This window comes from Eublepharis macularius, chromosome 5 (assembly GCF_028583425.1).
Source record: "Eublepharis macularius isolate TG4126 chromosome 5, MPM_Emac_v1.0, whole genome shotgun sequence".
Lineage (NCBI taxonomy): Eukaryota > Metazoa > Chordata > Lepidosauria > Squamata > Eublepharidae > Eublepharis > Eublepharis macularius.
Genome location: NC_072794.1, coordinates 125064591 through 125085966, shown reverse-complemented (window position 1 = coordinate 125085966; position 21376 = coordinate 125064591). Strand labels below are relative to the sequence as shown.

General features: G+C 45.7%; 1 protein-coding gene across 4 annotated transcripts in view; it reads right to left on the bottom strand.

Annotated features, from left to right (window-relative positions):
- MAGI3 (membrane associated guanylate kinase, WW and PDZ domain containing 3) overlaps positions 1-21376 on the bottom strand; it is a 381198-nt gene that overhangs the window by 224214 nt on the left and 135608 nt on the right. For all 4 annotated transcript variants that reach the window (XM_054979846.1, XM_054979847.1, XM_054979849.1 and 1 more), the window contains exon 2: positions 14329-14445. In XM_054979846.1, the coding sequence (XP_054835821.1) occupies positions 14329-14445 (117 nt within the window). The remainder of the gene's footprint in view (positions 1-14328; positions 14446-21376) is intronic.

Here is a 21376-nt window from a genome sequence, read left to right as displayed (position 1 = left end):
CTGGCTTAGAGAGGTGAGACACTCTCGCTGCTTCGGCGGCTTGCAGAGCATTGTCTCGCCTGCTGCTGAGGAGGAGAGGACTTCATGCCCACCTGTCTGCCTGACCATCACTGAACTGCAGGACTGGTTAGTCTGTGACTCACCGGATTTAACATTTGCGTGGGCATAGGGGAGGGCTTTTGCTTGCCTGGGTGGTGGGAGGTACATTTTCAGAACACCACATCCAACCCCACACAGACACACAACAGAAATGTTTTTCCAGTTAAATAGTGTCTTAGGAAGGCAGGCCAGTTAGGCATTCAGTGGCTACTTGCCCTCAACTTAACTGATAGGGAACCAAGGGTAGCTTGTTTAACACAGTAAATAGGGATCATCAAGACAAGCAGCAGTTAGAGTTAGGTTATATTTGATTTACATTCATATATATACATATTGTTATAGTTGTAAACAGGCTTCCCATTAGTGCTCCCATAACTAGGGTTTCACTGCCCATCTCTGGCACCCGTGGTGGAGCCAGGCCAGCCCGGGCATACTAGTCTTGTTAGTGTCTAAGGCTTTCCCTTGTTATTGGGGTTTAGGACCAGCTTGATTCCAAAGGAATTCAGCTGTTTGGCAGGCTCAGGTCGCCCAACATAAATAGGGTTGTCTAAAAAGACATTTGATTGACCATCTCTGAGTGACAGAGCCACAAGAAGAAAAGATTTAGAAGTAGGTAGATAGCACTTGAAAACAAAGTTAACCTTTGTTTTCCTTTGGTCTCTAAATAGTCAGTGTAGCTTCCGGGAGGGGAAAGGATGGCAGAAAGGAAAGTTGAGAGGGGCCCTGGGGGAAAGGCCAGAGAGAAAACTAGAGGGGTGGAGGGGAGGGGGAGGGGGACTGCTACAGCAGCCCCCACATCTGAGTGGAGGAGGCCCTCCCCTGCGCTACTGCTGTTCACCAGCCTGGCTTCTGGTGACAGGAAGAGGGCTCGCAAGGCCCTCTTTCCTGAGGCAGCTGCTGGAGGGCCACCCCCAACCCACGTGTCTCAGGCAGGGGCTGGCACTGGGCGGGGGCCTGCTACTGAGGCTCCACCTCCTCCAGTGGTTGCAAGCCAGCTGCTGTAGGAGGGGCAGCATGTGGTGTCTCCTGGGATGGACGTGAGGCATGTGACTTTTCCATCCCTCATGCTCACCCCAGGAACCTGGAGGATGTTGGAGGAACTGCCGGTGGGACCTCCTGCAGGGTGGTCCAACCCTGTTTCCTCTGAGACCAGCAGCAGGCCTCTCATGGCTGTGCAGGAGGAGAGGGTGCGGGAGGAAGTGGAAGAGACTGTGGTGGAAGAGCCCACATCTCTGCCCCTTCAGCCTCATCCATCCCCAACTGCCCAGCCGAGAGTGGGACACGGTGTGTCCGGCCATAGCGCCTCACAGGAGATGTCTCAGGGTGGGCCCGTGAGCGCTTCCCCCTGGGAAGCATAGGCAACCCTTCTGAAATCTGAAGTCACTTCCAGAGAACAGAGGACCCCTGAGTTGCCCAGTGCCGACATTGTAGGCTGCGCGTCAGCCATGGCAGAGATGTGAGCCATCTCTCCATGTCTGGGATGAGGAGCCACATGAAGAGGCATCACCAGGCGATGCTTCTTCGGGGGGAGAGTTTGAGTGGCACCACACGGCTGCCAGCTAGCCAGAAGGAGGCAGGCTCCTCTGGTGCTCTCCTCCCACAGGCTCCTGTAGGGAGGGAAGCCAAGCCTCTCTGACAGAGACGCTTGGTAAGCAGGGCCCTAGTGTGCCCAGAGAGGGGATCCAGAAGGCGAGCTGGCACCTCACGCGCCACATCGTCAATATGGTAGCTGTGGAAGGAAGACCATTCTCCATGGTTGATGACTTCGGTTTCTCAGGGCTGATCCATGATTTCTTTCCCTGGTACGCCATCCCTGCTCACACGACATTGAGCAGATCAGTGGTGCCCTCGTTTTACAGGGCTGCCAGGGAACACGTGAAAGCACAGCTGTCCTGGGTTGCCAGGAGAACTGTGCACTTCACATCTGACATCTGGACCTGCCCAAGTGTGCAGCAAGCATACCTTTTGCTTACTGCTCACTGGTGGGAAACCAAGGAAGTTCGGGGTGTGTGTGTGTATGCAGCTAGGCAGGGACGGATGGGAGACTGCCCGGCCGGCTACCTCAAGGCCTTGCTCCACGCCGAGGTTCTTGACATGTCGCACACGACGGAGAACATCATTGCCACCCTGAGGAGACAGTTGGAGAAGTGGACAGGCCAGGGACCCACCACCGTGGGATGCATGGTGACGGATGGTGGCAGCAACATGAGAGCAGTGGCGCATCTAGTGAGCCAAGAGCACATTTACTGTGTGGCCCACAAGCTACATCTAGTGGTGAGAGATGCGCTCGGGGTGGGCTCCTTGAAGGAACCCCATGATCCCATGATTCGTGACTTGTAGTTGCTGCTCCAGAAATGTCGGAGAGTCACGAGCCACTTCTTGCGCAGCATGACACCCACTCACAAACTGCGCCAGAAGCAGGTCAGGACAGGTGTGCCGGAGCACATACTGTTCTCTGACATTAGCACTCGCTGGAACTCCAACTGTTCCATGCTTGAGCACTTGGTGGAGCAGCAGGCCGCACTCCACGCGTTGCTCTCCAAGAGCGGTGGTGCAAATCAGGTGGGTGAGTTCAGCCGGGAGGATTAGCTCACCTTCACCCAGACAATGGAGGTCCTGAAGCCCTTCCAGGACTTCACTGTAGCGGTCTCATCAGACACGGTGACCCTGGGTCTGGTCATTCCCCTGGTGCACACGCTCCAGAGGAATCTGGCCACATTTGTTAACCCAGACGCAACTCATGCTGATGTCGTTCCAGCGGTGTGCGTGCTGGTGAGAAGGCTGCAGCGGGGCATAGCTGCCAGGCTAACGTTTCTCACACAGAACATGTCGTACATGTTGGCGACCATGTGCTACCCGCGAATCAAGGACACTTACGCCGAGTGGGACAGCCTCTGTACTTGGATGAGGCACAGGCAGGCCAAGAGGGGACACCTTTTGACAGAGGGAATGGGAGAGGGGCCCTGCCATGCGGGTCCCTCTCATGCCCCTTCTGAGTGGGCTCCCCCCGCGGCCACCACCAGAGTGTCCATGGAGATGGAGATGTTCCAGTGGGCCCTCGGCACCTCTGGGATCATGAGGCATGTGAGAGAGGATTCAGCGGAGGCTGTGGTCAGGGACTACCTTGCGGAGCCCTGCGAGAGTTGCTCTCCGCCAATCTGCTCAGCTACTGGGCCAAGAAGCAGTCTCTCTGGCCGGACCTCTCCTTCGAGGCGCAGCGGCTGCTCTCATGCCCTCTGACGAGCTTGGAGAGTGAGCGCGTCTTTTCCCATGGGGGCGACATTGTCAGCCCACATCGCTCTCACCTTCTCCCATGGAGAGTCGAGCAGTTGACCTTCCTGAAGGTCCTGAAGGTCAACTCTCGCCTCTTTGATTTCTCAGGACTGGACTTCCAGAGTGAATGAGGTAAGCCCACCTTGTGGCCCGCATCCTCTGCGAGTCCAGTCCTTTGGAATCGCGCTCTCCCCTGTATTAAACTCGTTATACACAGTTAAAACCGGCCAGCAGAAGGAGGGTGGGTAGGTACCAGTGGCAAAGGGAATGCACCCTGCAGTTTGATCCCCCCCCGGCCCCCAGGAAGGAATTAAAAAACTCCCAAAACTGTGACAGACCCCGTGGGACCAAATTAATCTGAAAAATTATGACATGCCCCAGAAATGTTGATTGCCACTGGAGGGATAAATAGGTTAGATAGGGACTGATTAGGTTAGGGATGCTTGTGTTTAATGTTTAGTTACTGCGTGTTGATAGTGAACGTTTTTTACTGTTGTTTTAAGTGTTCTGATGTTTTCTCGTTTGCATACCATTGAAATGTTACTGTTGGGTGGGTGTGCTTGGTGGGGTTGGGGGACAGTTGGGGATGATGCAGGTAGCCAGCTGATGATGAAGGAAATGTCGGTGTCTCTCAGATGTTTCCAGGTACAGGCTGAGGGTGGCCCGGGGGGGGGGGGGACACACCTCTGCAACACTGCTCCAGAAATGCCGTTGTGCTGTGCCTGTGGCTGTGCACGGTTCTGCTTTGTGGTGTTTCCCCACTGGCTGAACTGAAAGCACAGCTGCAGGAAATGACAATGGTTTTGCTAGACCTTGTTGCAATGGTTTCCCCCTATCAATTTGGTTTGGGAGGGATGGGTGATTGCCCTCATGGCCTCACGTGCCAAGAAATAAAGTGATTTGGGAAAAAAACTCTGTGCGTGGTTTTTGTTATTCTGACCTTGGTTTCTGGAATGGAGAATGTGTTACTTAAAGCGTTTAAGGAGATAAAGTGTTTTTGACAGGAATTGCGGTTTTGGTGCTTCTTTGATGTGAAGTGAGTTGTGTTGTTTTTGTGCTGCTTTCAAGCCCTGTTGTGCCCCCCCCTGCTATGTACCCGAAAGCTGTTCAAGAAATAAACTTTTTTTTAGAAGGAATTGTGTTTTTGTGCTGCTTTGATGTGAAGTGAGTTGTGTTATTTTTGTGTAGTAGACTGCTTTCATGCCCTTTGGTGTGCCCCCCTGCAGTGTACCCTAAATCTGTTCAAGAAATAAAGTGTTTAGAAGGAATTGTGTTTTTGTGCTTCTTTGATGTGAAGTGAGTTGTGTTATTTTTGTGTAGTAGACTGCTTTCATGCCCTGTTGTGCCCTCCTACTGTGTAACCTAAAGCTGTTCAAGAAATGGTGTTTTTAAAAAGGAATTGTGTTGTTGGTGATTCTCTGATGTGAAGTGAATTGTGTTATTTTTCTGTGTGGGAGACTGTTGGTGTAATATGTAACAACAATACTTCGATACTTGTACTTTGAAAGTGAGAAAATAATTTTTTAAAACTTTATTCAGTGTGTGTTTGTGTTTTATTCTTTGTTGTGCAGTTGGTTCGCATCATAGGGAACAATGGGGCTGGCTGGCCAGCCCTCTCTGTAGGTGGTGGGGGAATTTGGGGGAGGGTGCCTGTGGTTCAGGTGTGCTTTCACAGGCACAAGCTCTCACTCAGGAGTGTGCCCACCATTGTGGCACCCCTGGGCTGTGCATAATTGCCCTGGGAAAGAGAGTTTAAAAGTTCCCATCATAAGGAACAATGGGGGATGGCTGGCCAACCTGCTCCTGGGGTACGGGCAGGTGTGGGGCAGTTGGAGGGTGGATTTAGGTCTGTGTGGGGCTGTTGGGAGTGGATTTGGGTCTGCGTGGGGCTGTTTGGGGTGGATTTGGGGGGCTGAGAGCAGCTTCTTTGGGAGGCCATAAAATGGCCCCCCAAAGTGGGATCAGCTTGAGCCTTGGGGGAGAGTGGGAGGACAGGTGGGAGCAGGTCCCCTGACCCCTAGTCAGACAAGCCTCTCTTTCCCCCCCCCATAGGGAATAGTGGAGTGGAGGTAGAAAGGGTCATCTTCTTTGGGAGGTCATAAAATGGCCCCCCAAAGTGCTATCTCCCTGAAACTTGGGGGAGGGTGGGAGGACAGGTGGTAGCAGGTCCCCTGAAAGTTAGGTGCATTTTGCTTACAAAATGCCACCCCAGGCCACCTAGAAAGATGACTTGTTCCACATAGAGAACAATGGAGAGTGTAGGAAGATGGGGGCACCTTATTTTGGGGGGACATAACATGCCCCCCCAAAGTCCAATCTTTCTGAAAGTTGGGGGGTAGTTAGAGAAGAGTTAGGAGAAGGTCCTCACCAAGTTTGGCTTGATTCGGTGATAAAATGCCCCCCCAGGCTTCCGGAAAGCCAGGAGAGGGTTTTCCCATTGAAATCAATGGCCGAATCGAGCCGAAAAAATACCGAAACACAAATACCGAATCGACTTCCCTGATTACCAAAACGTTTCCTGATTCGGTTAAAACCGAATCAGGTTTACCAAATCGGGCAGGCCTTGCACACCCCTACTAATTACCCTAAGATTGGAGGCTTCCAAAGAGTTTTACAACTACAGCTGCAGAAGTTTACTGCAGCCTCTTAGAGGCTTATCAAAAGTAAAAGGAGGGGGGGGACTAACTAAACTGCAGGAAAACACGCTTATACTATTCTAGCTTTAAGAGTGACCTTGTGAATAAACTAGGTCCACAGAATAAAAAGAAGACCTTAATGCTTGGGAGTTCCACAAAAGCATCCCCTTTCTTTTTCTTCATCTCCTCTTCTCTTTCCTCCAAGAAAGATATCTTGGGTAGTCTCATCCTTTGCAGAGAAGGAAGGTGATTAGCAGTATTTACAGCCAGCTCTGTCTTTAGCAACTGAGGGGAGTAGCAGTGGGGAAAAGGGAGTTCCTGTTATCATTCGAGGTAATAGATAAAACTTGTGTCGGCTCCAGAGGGGAAGAACATTGAACACTGGGGATTTTTACTGTTTTTACTGTTTTAATTGTGTATACTTTTATTGTCCTATATGAATTTGACAACCAGAAATGGTTTGATGGTTGTATCTAGTTTTAAGTTTTAATGCTTTGACCATGTCACATCAATTTTATTCAAGCTTGTGTTTCTGTTTTGTTTGTTGTTTGTGATTTGTAATGGCCTATGGCTAAATACAATAAACTTTTCTACTACTGAACAATTTAAATGCAGCCTATTGATAAATTAGCATTTTAAAAGTAAAACTGGGACTTCATTAAAAAATTATTATTATCTGGCCTCCACCATCCCCATAGCCAGCCACTGCACACCTTTATATTGAAAAGAAATATTTTTATGAAGCTAGGACAATGTTTTCATTCTCGTACAAATTTTAAGCCAAAAAAGATTCCCTTTTAAAAATAATTGCATACTGCAGATAATAAAACAGTAAAACATATTAAAAATCATACATAATCGTTATAAAAATAAAATAAAATTACTGTAAGGTAAGATTTTTCTATGCTTGTACTTTATCTTTGGTTTTTTGCTGGAAAAGAAGTTATTACGAACTCTTGTTTCTCAACAGTTTTCTGCACTGCATCTGCAAGCATTTTTTTCTTGTCCTCTTCTTCCATTGCTTTCACCTTTCCTTCTAGTACAAGCTGTGCCATTTTGAATCCCATCATATCTTTTTTCTTAGCAGCCTCCTTTACACATTTGGTTGCATCACTTAGCAACGTTCGAGCAATCATCCTCTTCTCGTTCTGTTCTTGTCTCAGCTTTTTCAGTTCTGTTCCTTCTCTTGTATACTATCCTTTTCACTATCTTCTTAAACCTTTCTGCCTTCCCTCTTTTTTTCCTTTCTCTTTTTGCTCCTTCTCTTTAATGGCATGCTGTTCATCACCATATTGCTTGTAATAGTGTCTGCAGGTCAGCGTCTCAATGTACACATTGCATCCATGTTCAAAAGCGTCTCTCTGGAGGCTTTATAGTCTGCACGCACATACGTCACACACCTGGACGGCTTCTCAGGCACAGTCCTAAGAGCCATCAAGCGTACACTGCACCTTTATGCTTGTAATTCTGCCCTTAGTCTGAATCAACAGTGTTCCAGAGGCACTGGTGATCTTGGAGGGCTGGAAGCAGCTAGCTGGCCTTCACCTGCTGAGTCAGAGCTGGAGGATGGAGTGGCTTCTGACCCAGCTCCTGGCTGTAGGTCGTGGCATGCCTGTGTCTCATTCTCTTTCTGGTTGGCTCCTGTTGATCCTGGGCAGGTTACATAGAACCTCTCCTCCTCTGAAGAGCCTTCACTGTCACTGAGCACTGGCTGCTAGGGGTGTGCGCTTCAGGAATCCGATTCGGGTTTTTAACCCAAATAGGGCCCGATTCGGAAAGATCCAATATTTCTGAATTGAAGCAAAGCTTTCTGAAGCAATCGGGAGCAGTACTTTGCCAGCTCTTTGCATTTGCAAACAGCAGGCAAAATTCTGTAGCAAATTCTAGCCTCCTGCAATTTCTTAGGAGAGGGGTAGGGGTAGAAGGGAGTGAGTGACTCACTCCAACCTCCTCCTAACCCCCCCCATCTTGTAAAAAAAGGTGGGAAGCTTGAATAAGCTTCAGAACTTTGCTGGCTGTTTGCAATGCAATGCAATGCAAGCAGCCAGCAAAGTCTGCTGAGATTCCCACCTAATTTACAGGTTGGGAAGGGTGAGGAGGGCTGAATGAGTGCAAGAGGGAGGGGGATCCGAGAAGGGAGGGGGGAGTTAGGAGTGTCCAATCCCACTGCTGCATCCTCCGTTCAGCCAATGGATTCTCTGGAAGGAGATGCAACAGGGGATTTAAATTGGAGGCTTGCCTTTTGGCCAGCCCACAATTTTCCCTAGCCTACACAGAGACTTGAGAGTACTTCCACTGGGACTCTCTGTCTCCATTGCTGGCCTGCTGGTGCTGGAAGACTTCACTGAGGAGAGGATTTCACCTGGAGGATTCCTACCTGCTTGCTTGCCTGCCTGCCTCACCATCGCTAGACTGCAGGACTGGTGAGAGTGTGAGTGACACAGGGTTTTCTCGGGGGGGGGATTTTTTTTGGTTGTCTGGGTGGGTGGGTGGGTGAGGGGGAAGGGGAGGGATTGTTTTTTAAAAGTTAATTTAAAATCATAATGTTGGGGTGTGTGGGATTCTTGCTTCTTGGTGTGTGTGGGGGAGAGGGCCTTTTTGCTTTGAATGGCTGTTGGCTGGGACATTTGGTTGGGGGGAGAGGATGGTCTTGTTTTAAAGGTTTATCGTTTAATTTGGGCTTTTATTTTCCAGTTGATGTGTGTGTGTGTGTGTGTGTGTGTGTGTGTGTGTGTGTGTGTGTGTGAGTTAAAGGTTTAATGGGTTAGGGGCTTGACTGGGGGGGACAGGTACTGTTTAAGTGTGTGTGTGTTTGAGAGTTCTAATTAAGGTTCAGGTGGGGGCTTGCTTGTGGGTTCTGATTTTATTTGCTGCGTTTAAGGGGTTGGGCCTGAGTTTTTAATTTCAATTACATTTGCTTCTTGCTTCTTTGCTGTGTGTGTGGGGGGGGAGTTGGGGTTCAGAGGGGGCTGGCTTGGGGGTTTAGGCGGTTTTAACTGTTGTTAGTTGTACTGCAAATTTTACAGTTGTTGTTTGAGTTGGTGTTCCTCATAGTTTGAGTTTTACAATTCAGGTTTGTTGTTTGCTAACAGCTACTGTTGTTCTGGTTGTTGGGTTGTTGTTTTGTGTTAGCAGTTATAGCAGTATTTGGTAAGTTAACTGGTTTCCTCAGATAATTACTTTAGATTTAAATAGTGGAGTTAAGTAGGCTAGTGGTAGACTGCTGTCATTGACTAATATTGCCCTCTAAAATAAATTGTTAGGGAACGAAGACTAGTTTTCCCCATTAAGTAGGCTTCAGTAGGAAAAGATCTAGTTAGACTTAGGGTTTCTCTGTCCATCTCTGGCACCCTTGGAGCCAGGCAGGGCATAGTAGTTGTGTGATAGGCCTTCTTTTATATTGAGGTTTGGGTCAGCTTGATTTCTGAAGAGGAATTTAGCTGTTTGGTAGGTTTAGATTCCCAAAAATAAATAGGGTCATTTAAAAAGATATTTTACAGACCATTTCCAATAGTAATAGAGCCACAAGAAAAAAAGACTTGGAAATAGGTAGATAGGTTAGATATTTGAATCTAAGTTGTAAATTTGGGTTTTTTATAAATCAGGTAGTTAGCTTAGGTTTAAGGAATTGCTGATAGGAAAGCTGAGAGAGGCCCTGGGGAAAAGCTAGAAGAGGGGATAGGAAAGCTGAGAGAGGCCCTGGGGAAAAGCCAGAGGAGGGGAGGAGGGGGAGTGCTGTGGCTGTCCCCCCATCTGAGCGGAGGAGGCCCTCCCCTGTGCTGCTGCCATTCACCAGCCTGGCTTCTGGTGACAGGAAGAGGGTTCGCAAGGCCCCTCTTTCCTTAGGCAGCTGCTGGAGGGCCACCCCCACACAGGTGTCTGAGGCAGGGACTGGCACTGGGCGGGGGCCTGCTGCTGAGGCTCCCCCTCCTCCAGCAGCTGAGACCCAGCTGCTGGAGGAGGAGCAGCATGAGGTGTATACTGGGATGAACATGAGGCACGTGACTTTTCCGTCCCTCATGCTCACTCCAGGGACCTGGCGGATATTGGAGGAACTGAAAGAGGAACCCCCTGCTGGGCGGTCCTCCCCGTTTTCTCTGAGGCCAGCAGCAGGCCTCTCACAGCTGTGCAGGAGGAGAGGGTGCTGGAAGAAGAGGAAGAGTGTGGTGGAAGAGCCAACATCTCAGCCCCTTCATCCTCAGCCATCCGCAACTGCCCAGCCAAGGGAGGGACACCGTGTATCGGGCCCAGGCACCTCACAGGAGGTGTCTCCCAGGGGGCCCATAAGCGCCTCCCCTGTGTGGCGTGGGGCCCCCATTACCTTCGATATCTGGAATCACTTCCAGAGAACGGAGGACCCCCAGTTTGCCAAGTGCCGGCATTGTAGGCAACGTATCAGTCGTGGCAGGGATGCGAACCATCTCTCCATGTCTGGAATGAGGAATCACCTGGAGAAGCAAACTCTGGCGGAGCTTCTTTGGGGGTAGAGTTCAAGTGGCACTACATGGCTGCCAGCTAGCCAGAAGGAGGCAGGCTCCTCTGGTGCTCTCCCCTCATGGGTTCCTGTAGGGCAGGGATGCCAATCCTCTGATGGAGATGCTTGGTATGCAGGGCACTAGTGTGCCCAGAGAGGGGATTCAGAGGGCAAGCTGGTGCATCATGCGCTGTATCATCAAAATGACTACCCATGATGGCCAGCTATTCACCCTAGTTGATCAACTCGGCTTCCAGGAGCTTCTCCAGGATCTCGCTCCCTGGTACGCGATCCCTGCTTGCATGACGTTGAGCAGGACTGTGGTGCCCTGGTTTCACAGGGCTGCCAGGGACCATGTGAAGGCACAGTTGTCCCACATTGCTGGGAGAACTGTGCACTTCACGTCCAATATCTGGACTGGCTCTAGTGTGCAGCATTCATACCTCTCGCTTACTGCACACTAGTGGCAACCCGAGAACCTTCAGGGTGGGGGTGGGGTGCCCCGCATTAGGCAGGGACAGATGGGAGACCGCTGGGCTGGCTGCTGCAAGGCCTTGCTCCACGCCAAGATTCTCGACGTGTCGCACACAGCGGAGCACATCGCAGCCACCTTGAGGAGGAAGTTGGACGACTGGATACACGAGGGCACCGTCACTATGGGATGCATGGTGACTGATGGTGGCCAAAACATGAGGGCAGCGGCGCATCAGGTGAGCCACGAGCGCATTTACTGTGAGGCTCACAAACTTAACCTAGTGGTGAAAGATGCGTTGGGGTGGGCTCCTCCCTGGAACCCCAGGACTCCGCGACTCGTGACTTCCAGTATCTCCTGCAGAAATGTCGGAGGCTCACTTCTTGTACAGTGTGAAATCCACTCACGAACTGCGCCAGAAGCAGGCCAGGACAGGCGTGCCGGAGCATGTCCTGATCTCTGACGTGGTCACTCGCTGGAACTCCACCTGTGCCACGCTGGCGTGCTTGGTGGAGCAGCAGGCCGCACTTCAGGCGTGGCTCTCAGAGAGAGTGAGGTGGGTGAGTTCAGCCAGGAGGATTGGCTCACCATCACCTAGACAGTGGAGGTCCTGAAGCCCTTCGAGGACTTCACTGTAGCAGTCTCGTCTGACATGGCGACCCTGGGTCTGGTCATTCCTCTGGTGCATACGCTCCAGAGTTCGCTGGCCTCCTTTGTGGACCCAAATGCACCACGTGCAGACAGTGTTCCAGCAGTGCACGTGCTCATGAGAAGGCTGCAGCAGGGCATAGCTGCCAGGCAGAAGGAGTCGTACATGTTGGCGACCATGTGCGACCTGCACATCAAGGGCACTTTCACTGAGCGGGATAGAAACCTCATCCAAGCTAGAGATGCCCTCTGGCACGGGTGTGGCACAGGCAGGCCAAGGGGGACGCCTGTCATCAGAGGGGGTGTGCGAGGGGCCCAGCCCTGCGGGTCCCTCTTGTGCCCGTTCTGAGCAGGCTCCCTCCGCAGCCACCGCCAGAATGTCCATTGAGATGGAGATGCTCCGGCGGCCCCTCAGCCCCTCTGGGATTGTGAGTCATGTGAGACAGGATTCGGTGGAGGCAGTGGTCAGGGACTACCTTGCGGAGCCCTGCAAGTTGTTGTCCACCGATCTGCTGAGCTACTGGGCCAAGAAGGAGTCGGTCTGGCCGAACCTCTCCCGCAAGGCGCTGCAGCTCCTCTCATGCCCTCCAACGAGCGTGGAGATCGAGTGTATCTTCTCCTATGCAGGTGACATTGTCAGCCCACATTGTTCTCGCCTTCTCCCATGGAGAGTTGAGCAGTTGGTCTTCCTGAAGGTCAACTCTAGGCTCTTTGATTTCTCAGGAGTGGACTTCCAGAGTGATTGAGGTGAGCCCTCCTTGTGGCCTGCATCCTCTGCGAGTCTGGGACCTAGGGAATCGCACTCTTCCCTACATTAAACTTGTAGAAGTAGATTAAAAAATCCAGCAGGAGGGTGGGACTCAGTGGCAAAGGGAATGCACCCTGCAATTTGGCCTCCCCCCGCAACCAGGAATTAAAAAAATGACCCAAAACTGTCAGAGACCCCGTGGGCACAAATTTATTCTGATAATTAATAACATGCCCCAGAAATGTTGATTGCCACTGGAGGAAGAGATAGGTTAGATAAGGACTCATTAGGTTAGGGAGACTTACAGCACACTAGCTATGCTGCTGTTTAATGTTGTTTGATGTTGCTGCATGCTGTTTAACTGTTCATGTTGAAGGGGTGGGGGAGGAGTGGGGCAGGTAGGGATGGTGCGGGTGGGGGCTAGCTGATGATGAAGGCTACATCACTGCCTCACAGGTGGTTTCCAGTTCAGCCTGAAGCTGGGGGGGGGAGAACCTCTGCAACCATACTCCTCAAATGCCATTGTGTTGTGCTTGTGGCTAGGTACTGTTCTGCTCTGTGGTGTTTCCCCACTGGCTGAACTGAAAGCCCAGCTGCAGGAAATGACAATGGTTCTGCTGGACTAAGTTGCAAGAGTGTCCCTCCTGTCATTTTGGTTTGGGAGGAATGGATGCTTGCCTTCATGCTGTGCCAAGAAATAAAGTGTTTTTGAAAGAAACTGTGTTTTTTTGTGTGATTCTCCCATGAATGGGTCCCATTCATGCCATTGAGTTGCTATACCATAGCTGTGCATTGATTGCCAAATGACTTTACTGTGCCTTGATGTTATATTGCAGTTGTTTTAACCTAACTTCCTTTCATGGGCTTTCACAGGCTTGGAAAACCTGTTATCTCTTCTGAGACTGTCTCAGTCAGCACTGTGGCCTTGGCCACAGGTGTGTATGACAGACTTGTTTTGATTTACTGTCTTCATGTATTTTCTCCTGAGATTTCTGTCTGGATTTTTCCTGCCAATGATATGCTAAAAATATGGGAGGGGGGAAGATCCCTTTTACCACAGGTCTTTTGCCTTTTCTTTATTCCTTCCAACCTCTTGGTCAACTTGGAATCTTTTCTGTGGACAATGCTTATTTTCTGGAATAAAGCCTTTCAACCCAGAACTTCAGTGGGCTTGATGAGGGGGTCCAGAGGTTTGCCTACCATAGTATAAGGACCTTAGAACTGACAGATACTTTGGTTTGAAGTAAGCTGTGGTACTATTGAGTGGGAGACTGTTGTGATGTCTTGTGTTGTGCATTCATGCTGTGTAACGTAAAGCCAAGAAATAAATAAAGTGTTTTGCAAGTAATTGTGTTTTTGTGATGCTCTGGTTTGAAGTAAGCTGAGGTACTATTGTGTGGGAGACTGTTGTGATGTGTCAGACTAATGTGCCTTTAAAGCTGCAACTGAAAGTTAAAAAATATTTTTTTTAACATTATTCAATGTGTGTTTGTGTGTTATTCACTGGTGTGAAGGTTCATTCCCATCATAGGGAACAATGGGGAGTGGCTGGCCAGCCTGCTCTGGTGGTGGTGAGGGAACTTGAGGAGCATGTCTGTGGTTCAGGTCTGCTTTCCCAGGGACGAGCTTGCACTCAGGAGTGTGCCCTCCACTGTGGCACCCCTGGCTTATGCATAATTGCCCTGGGAAAGACCGTTTAAAATTTCCCATTATCGGGAACAATGGAGAATGGCTGGCCAGCCTGCTCTGGGGGTGGTGGGGAACTTGAGGGAGCGTGTCTTTGGGTCTGTGGGGATGTTGGGGGGTAGATTGAAAGGGGGATTATGTCTGTGCCCATAAGATGCGTCCAATTCGCACATCCCTAATAGCAACTCATGGTTGCTTAATGTTAACAGTACTTATGAATATATAATTCGTATTTGTCATGTTCTAAAAAATCTGATGCTTAACCAAGACTTTTATATCAGCATATACTTACATGGTATGGTTCTCAAGTAAAGATTGTCTCTGATCACTTGTTGTAGTTTGTGGTCTATTGACCCTTTCTGGAACTGCAAGCTTAGGTAGTGACGCAGATCTTTGTTGATGACTTTCCCTGTGAAACAAAAGCAGACAATCATGAAAAACTACAATCACATGATAGACCAGATATAATTCATCTCTCTAAGCCTCTTAACATCTTTATCACCCCACTGTTTTCCAGGTGCTTCTGAAGTAGAGACTGCAAACAGAAAAGTTATCTAGATTAAACAGATCACACATTGTGTCTTGCAGCCAAATAACTGCAACTTTGTTGTAGTTCAATACAAACCCTCTACTCTGAATCTCCCTCTCTGATCTTGCTGCATTATTGCCTATACTCTGCAATTTATGTAGCCCCTTGCCTGTAAGCTCCTGGAGGGGCAATTTTTTTTAGCCCTTCCCCCATTTAGTATCTCCTTTTTTCAACTCCAAGGCTTTTTTACAATTCCCTATCTGTTTTCCCATGCCCTATAGTCTTCACTTATCCCAATATCTACTTGACTTCCTTTCATCTGCTTTCTTTTTACGCCTCTTTCCATCGAGCTCCCTAGTTCTTAGACACTCTCACCTTCCTTCCAGCTAAAGGCACAGAGACCTTCTCTCCATAGCTTATGAAAAATGATACCATGCACCAAACATCTGTTTATGGTACACACCTTGAATCAGTTCTGTTTTTTAAAACAACTATGTTTTTGTGAATACAGCACATTACAGAAGCTCAAGTTGGATTTTCAGGTAACAAGCACTGACCAGCTTTTAGCATAAGATTGAACTGTGTTCAGAATAAATTATTCTCATACAAGGGTGCTGACAGAATAGTGGACAATTTTTGCTTCTGAAGTGTAATAAATAACACTCATCTGATAATGTGTTAAAACTAGGAAAAAAACAGAAAGCCTCTGCTATTAGTTTACTTTCAGCACTGTCAAAATAAATGTCTAATTGCTCTAAGCTTTGAAAAGTGTAATAAATCTAAACTCTAAGAAGTCTAATTTATAGAATCAACAGGGGCAACAGCTAAACGAAAACTTATTAGTGCCAAGTGAGACAGTGCCCAGTAATCTGCATGCTTAATATACTAATTGGATTATTATTGTGCCAGAAAAAAAAGTCAGCATAAAAGTGACTAATGTATTATGCCAAAAAGTGTCTGCAGTGTGGAAGGAGTGGGAATTAAATCCAAGCCTACTAAATCAGATGAATAAAAATCTTAACAAGAACATACTGGCTCCTTAGTATAGAAATATATATAGTGAGCATGATCTTAAAACTATGAGAATTAAAAGTTTTCTTTTCTTTCATAAAATGAGATTTTGCATTTGTGAATGGCAAAGTGTGTGAAATGCTATCAAGTCATAGACAAAAAGCTAATTTTAACAAGCTCAAAGTCATGCTAGGGAGAATCCCATGGTCAGAAAAACTCAAGAGAGAAAGGAATTCAAGACAGGTGGGAGTGTCATAAAAGTGAGATATTGAAGGCACCATCACAAACTATTCCAATGAGAAAGAAAAATGGGAGATACCTAAAGAAGCCAGGGTGGCTCCATAAACAGCTTTTTAAAGATCTGAAAATTAAAAAGACTTAAAATATAAATAAATCAAAAATTAAATATTAAAATTAAAGAAATAAAAATCAATTAATTAAAAATATAAATAATGTAAATAAAACAAAATTAATAAAAATAACAATAAATAAAATAAATGTAAAATTAAAATAAATTAAATATTAAATTAAATTAAAAATAGATAAATAACATTTAAAGTACCTCCAAGGAAGGAGAGCACACCACCTCCTGAGGAAGCCTGTTCCACTGAGGAACCGCTCTAACTGTAAGGAAGTTCTTCCTAATATTTAGTCAAAACCTTTCGCTTTAATTTTAACCCATTGTTTCTGGTCCAACCCGCTGGGGGAACAGAAAACAACTTCCCTCCATCCTCCATGTGACAGCCCTTCAAATACTTGAAGAGGGTTATCATATCACCTCTCAGTCGCCTCCTCTCCAGGATAAGCATTCCCAGCTCCTTCAACCTTTCCTCATAAGACTTGGTCTTCAGACCCCTCACCATCTTTGTTGCCCACCTTTGGACATGCCTCAGTTTAAGAACATCCTTCTTAAACTGTGGTGCCACAAACTGTACATAGTACTCCAAATGAGGTCTAACCAGAGCAAAGCAATACCATCACGTCACGTGATCTGGACACTATACTTCTGTTGATAGTCTAAAATAGCATTTACCTTTTTAGTTACATATCACATTGCTGACTCATGTTCAGCATATGATTTACTAAGACCTCTAGATCTTTTAAACATTTACTACTGCCAAGACAGATCTCCCCCATCCTATAAGTGTGCCTTTGATTTTTCCTACCTAAATGCAGAACTTTAAATTTATTTTTGCTGAGATTCATGTTAGTTTTCACCCAGCCTGTCAAGATCACCTTGAATTTTATTTGTCTTTTACTGTGTTTGCAACCCCTCCCAATTTAGTATCATCTGCAAATTTAAGAATTCTCAAATAACAACAATAAGGCACATTTAAGAAATTAAATTTGCAGATGATACTAAATTGGGAGGAGTTGCAAACTAACTTGTTTGTATTTATTTCATTGCCTAGGCTTATATTTACTGATTTTATTAACATCTTAAATTTTTACTCATTTTTAGTGTCTTAGGTGCTTTTGTTTTATCGTCTTACATAAGAGCCACCTTAAGCAGTTCTGGAGAGATGGCATACAAATTTTAGAAATAAATCTAATGGCCTATCTGCGTCCCTGGAAAGTTGCCTGCTTGGGATTATTTAAATAAATTTATATTTTTGTCTTAATCCTTTCAGCAAAATGCACCTATCTTATTTGTTTCATTTGCCTTATTGTCATACTTTTTTTTTTTTGCAAAATCTGTGCTACCTCTTGTTCATTCAGCCCAAACTATTTGAGAGACCTTGGCTTTTGATGTTTTCTCTGATTTGTTCATTAACTATGTTGGCATCCTCTAAGTTTTGATGGAATTTTTTTTATCTGAACTTTAAGTACTGTTTCACAACATTTATTCACAATAGTCCTATCCTTTTGCAATAGTCCCATCAGGTATCATTAGCAAACTTGTCATATCACAGGAAAACTACTGCCATCTAGCACACAAATAACTCAATATTACTGTTCTTCTGATCCTTTTGACACAAGGGTACAAAGCAATCTCATCTAAGGTTGTGTAAGCTTTGGAAATTAAAATCTGCAAGTGTCAACAGAATGTCAAACCCTTAAAATGGAAGTTTTTTTAGTGTGATGTTTTTTTTAAGATGATAAAGAAGAAACCTGCATGTCACAACAAGCATGTTACAAAAGAGTCACATCTAAAGAGCTCAACTTCCTTCATTGTTTTTAAAGCATGTATCTCAACACACTTTACAGAACCAAGCATATGCATACTGCCCAACACAAATGAAAGTAAATATTATCTTACTAAAGCTGAGTAATGATTAAAAAACAAAATAATAGGCAAAGACGGTTATGTAATTGTTTCTTAATCCATTACTTAGCTTTCACTGTGAGCAATAAACAAGACCCTATTTAAATATTCGTAATGATTCTGGTTACTCTCACACATATAAGAAAGCATACAATGTTATAGAGGTTAAGTGACATTTATTTATTTTTTAAAAAATATTAAACTACTTTTTTTTCTCAGTATCCCGAGACCTAGGCATTATCTTGCAGTGTTCTCATGTAATTCAACCTCTATGTAAAGCCATTAAGAGAAATTGTTCATAGCTATAAACTGGATGTTATTAACATGCAGATGACACCCAGCACTATATTTCTTTATCCAAATCTCCTGGTGATGCTATAAAAGTTCGGAGCCATCACCTGACAGTAGTGGTCCAATGGCTGAAAGTAAACAAACTGAACTTAGACAAGACAGAAGTAATGCTACTTAAGAAGGCAGCAAACTTGAAGGACAAAGTGTCCCCCCCCCCACTTTTGATGGGATTCAGTTGACCCTTGCTGATTAGGCTAAAAGTCTACAGGTTATATTGGACCTAATACTGCTGCTAGAGAAGCAACTAAATGTAATGAAAACTGTGAAGTCACCAGGTCCTGATGGACTATCAGGCTGATATTATAAATGTTTTGAAGATGAAATGTTAGTACCTTTGCAAAATACAATGAATTCAATTTTTTTGGTAGGGAAGATGTCAGAGACTTGGAAAGTTGCTAACATTACACTGACACCCAAAGAAGGGCAAGATTTGACACTAACAAAAAATTGTAGACCTATATCATTGTTGAATATCGACTACAGACTATTTACCACAATATTAGCAGAAAAAGTTAAGTATGTTCTCAAAGACTTTATTCATGATGTTCAAAGTGGGTTTTTTTGCCCAAAAGACAGTTGAAAGACATTTTTAGAATTGTATTGGATATAGTGAAATACTTGGATAAATATAATGAAAAACAAGCTGCTCTAATTTTCTTGGATGCTGAAAAGGCCTTTGACAATTTGAACTGGAGTTTCCTTTTCCAAGTTTTGGAAAAGATGAATTTTGGGGAGAATTTTATAAAATGGGTGAAATCAACTTACACTTCACAGACTGCTAAAATGATTGTTAATGGAGAATTAACTAAACCATCCGAAATACAAAAAGGAACGTGTCAAGGATGTCCACTGTCACCGCTTCTTTTTATTTTGGGATTGGGAGTTTTGAATAGAGACATAAGACAGGAGGAATGGATCAGAGGTGTAAAATTTTTTAAAAGTCATATAAACTAAGATCCTTTGCAGATGATTTAGTTTTAATTTTGGAAGATCCACTAGAGGGAATTGAAACATTGATGGAAAAGTTGACAGAATTTGGTACTCTGGCAGGTTTCAAAATAAATCAACAGAAAACAAAAATGTTAATGAAAAATATGGATACTAAAAGCCAGGAAGAACTTACGAGAATAACAGGTTGCAAGGCTGAAAAAAAGGTAAAATATTTAGGCATCACACTGACAGGGATGAATTGTACGCTATTTTAAAATAACTATGTTAAGACATGGAAAGAAATGAAAACGGATATGTTAAGATGGGATAAAGTATAGCTGTCCTTGCTGAGAAGAATATCAGTTATTAAGATGAATGTTTTACCTAGGATGCCATTTTTGTTCCAGATAATACCTGTTTTAACTTTAGAAGTACCATTTAAATATTGGCAAAAGGATATATCAACATTTATAAGGGAAGGGGAGGAAAGGTAAATGCAAAATTTTACAAGATACAAAGGAAAGAGGTGGCTTAGGTCTACCAGACATGAAGTTGTATTTCACTGCCTCATGTCTAATGTGGATGAAGGAATAGATGCTTCTGAGAAATAATAGGCTCTTGACTTTGGAAGGTCATGACCTGAGATTTGGATAGCATGCTTATTTGTGGTATGATAAAGTAAAGGTCACCGTAGACTTTAAAAATCACTATATTAGGAGACACATCTTAAGAATCTGGAATAAATATGAACTGAGACTATCACAGAAGACACCACTTGGATTTCAACACAGAAAGCTTTTTATAGAGGTGAAATGACAACTAAACAAAGATGGTCGACATATGGAGAATTATTAGAGTTCTCACAAGGAGACTGTAAATTGAAGACAAGGGAAAATCTAATAGCTAAAGTCTATAAATGTCAATGGTGTCAGGTCCAGTGTGTATTCAAACTGTACTGACTCCATTTTCTAATGTTTCTAGTGTCTCAGTGCTTTCCCCGCAGGTGCACCAGTTCCCAGGCAGCTTTCCCACTGGAGGAGTCTGTTTTGTCTAACACCGTTCCACCAGGCATTGGCCTTGAAGGAGAGCAGCTTCCCAAGACTGAAAGATGTTGTTTTGAGAACTGTGGGGGGAGGCTGATGCAGATGGGAACTGTTACTCTGTACCTCATGCTTTGCCCTTCGTTGGTAACAATGACTGTGTACCATCCTGAGTCTCCTATTCAGGACAGTGGACTATAATGGACCTTTTCTGCAGTAAAGTTTCCTTATTCAATCAATGGACTCTTTGTATTGTCGAAGACTTTCACGGCCGGAGAACGATGGTTGTTGGGGGTTTTCCGGGCTGTATTGCCGTGGTCTTGGCATTGTAGTTCCTGACGTTTCGCCAGCAGCTGTGGCTGGCATCTTCAGAGGTGTAGCACCAAAAGACAGAGATCTCTCAGTGTCACAGTGTGGAAAAGATGTAGGTCATTTGTATCTACTCAGGAGGGGTGGGGTTGAGCTGAGTCATTCTGTAAGAGTTTCCCAGGGTGTGGAATGCTAATGGCGGGAGGCTTCACTGAATCCTGAGGAGGTTCTTTTGCATATGGATTGGTGCTTGATGTGCTAATCTTCTCTGCAGGGCTATTGTCCGGTGTGGAGTGTTTTGTTGGCCTGGTGTTTTTCAGAACTGGAGCCCATGCTCTGTTCATTCTTAAGGTTTCTTCTTTCCTGTTGAAGTTTTGCTTATGCTTGTGAATTTCAATGGCTTCCCTGTGCAGTCTGACAAAGTAGTTGGAAGTGTTGTCCAGTATTTTGGTGTCCTGGAATAAGATACTGTGCCCTGTTTGAGTTAGGCTATGTTCAGCCACTGCTGATTTTTCAGGCTGCCCAAGTCTGCAGTGTCTTTCATGTTCTTTTATTCTTGTCTGGATGCTACGCTTTGTGGTCCCGATGTAAACTTGTCCACAGCTGCAGGGTATACGGTATACTCCTGCAGAGGTGAGGGGGTCTCTGCTGTCTTTTGCTGATCGTAGCATCTGTTGTATTTTTCGGGTGGGTCTGAATACTGCTTGAAGGTTATGCTTTTCCATAAGCTTTCCCATCTGATCAGTAATTCCTTTGATATATGGCAAAAACACTTTTCCTGTAGGTGACTGTTTTTCCTTGGTTGTTTGATTCATCCTGGGTTTGATTGCTCTTCGGATTTCATTTCTGGAGTAGCCATTTGCCTGAAGTGCGTGGTTTAGATGATTAATTTCCTCATTGAGAA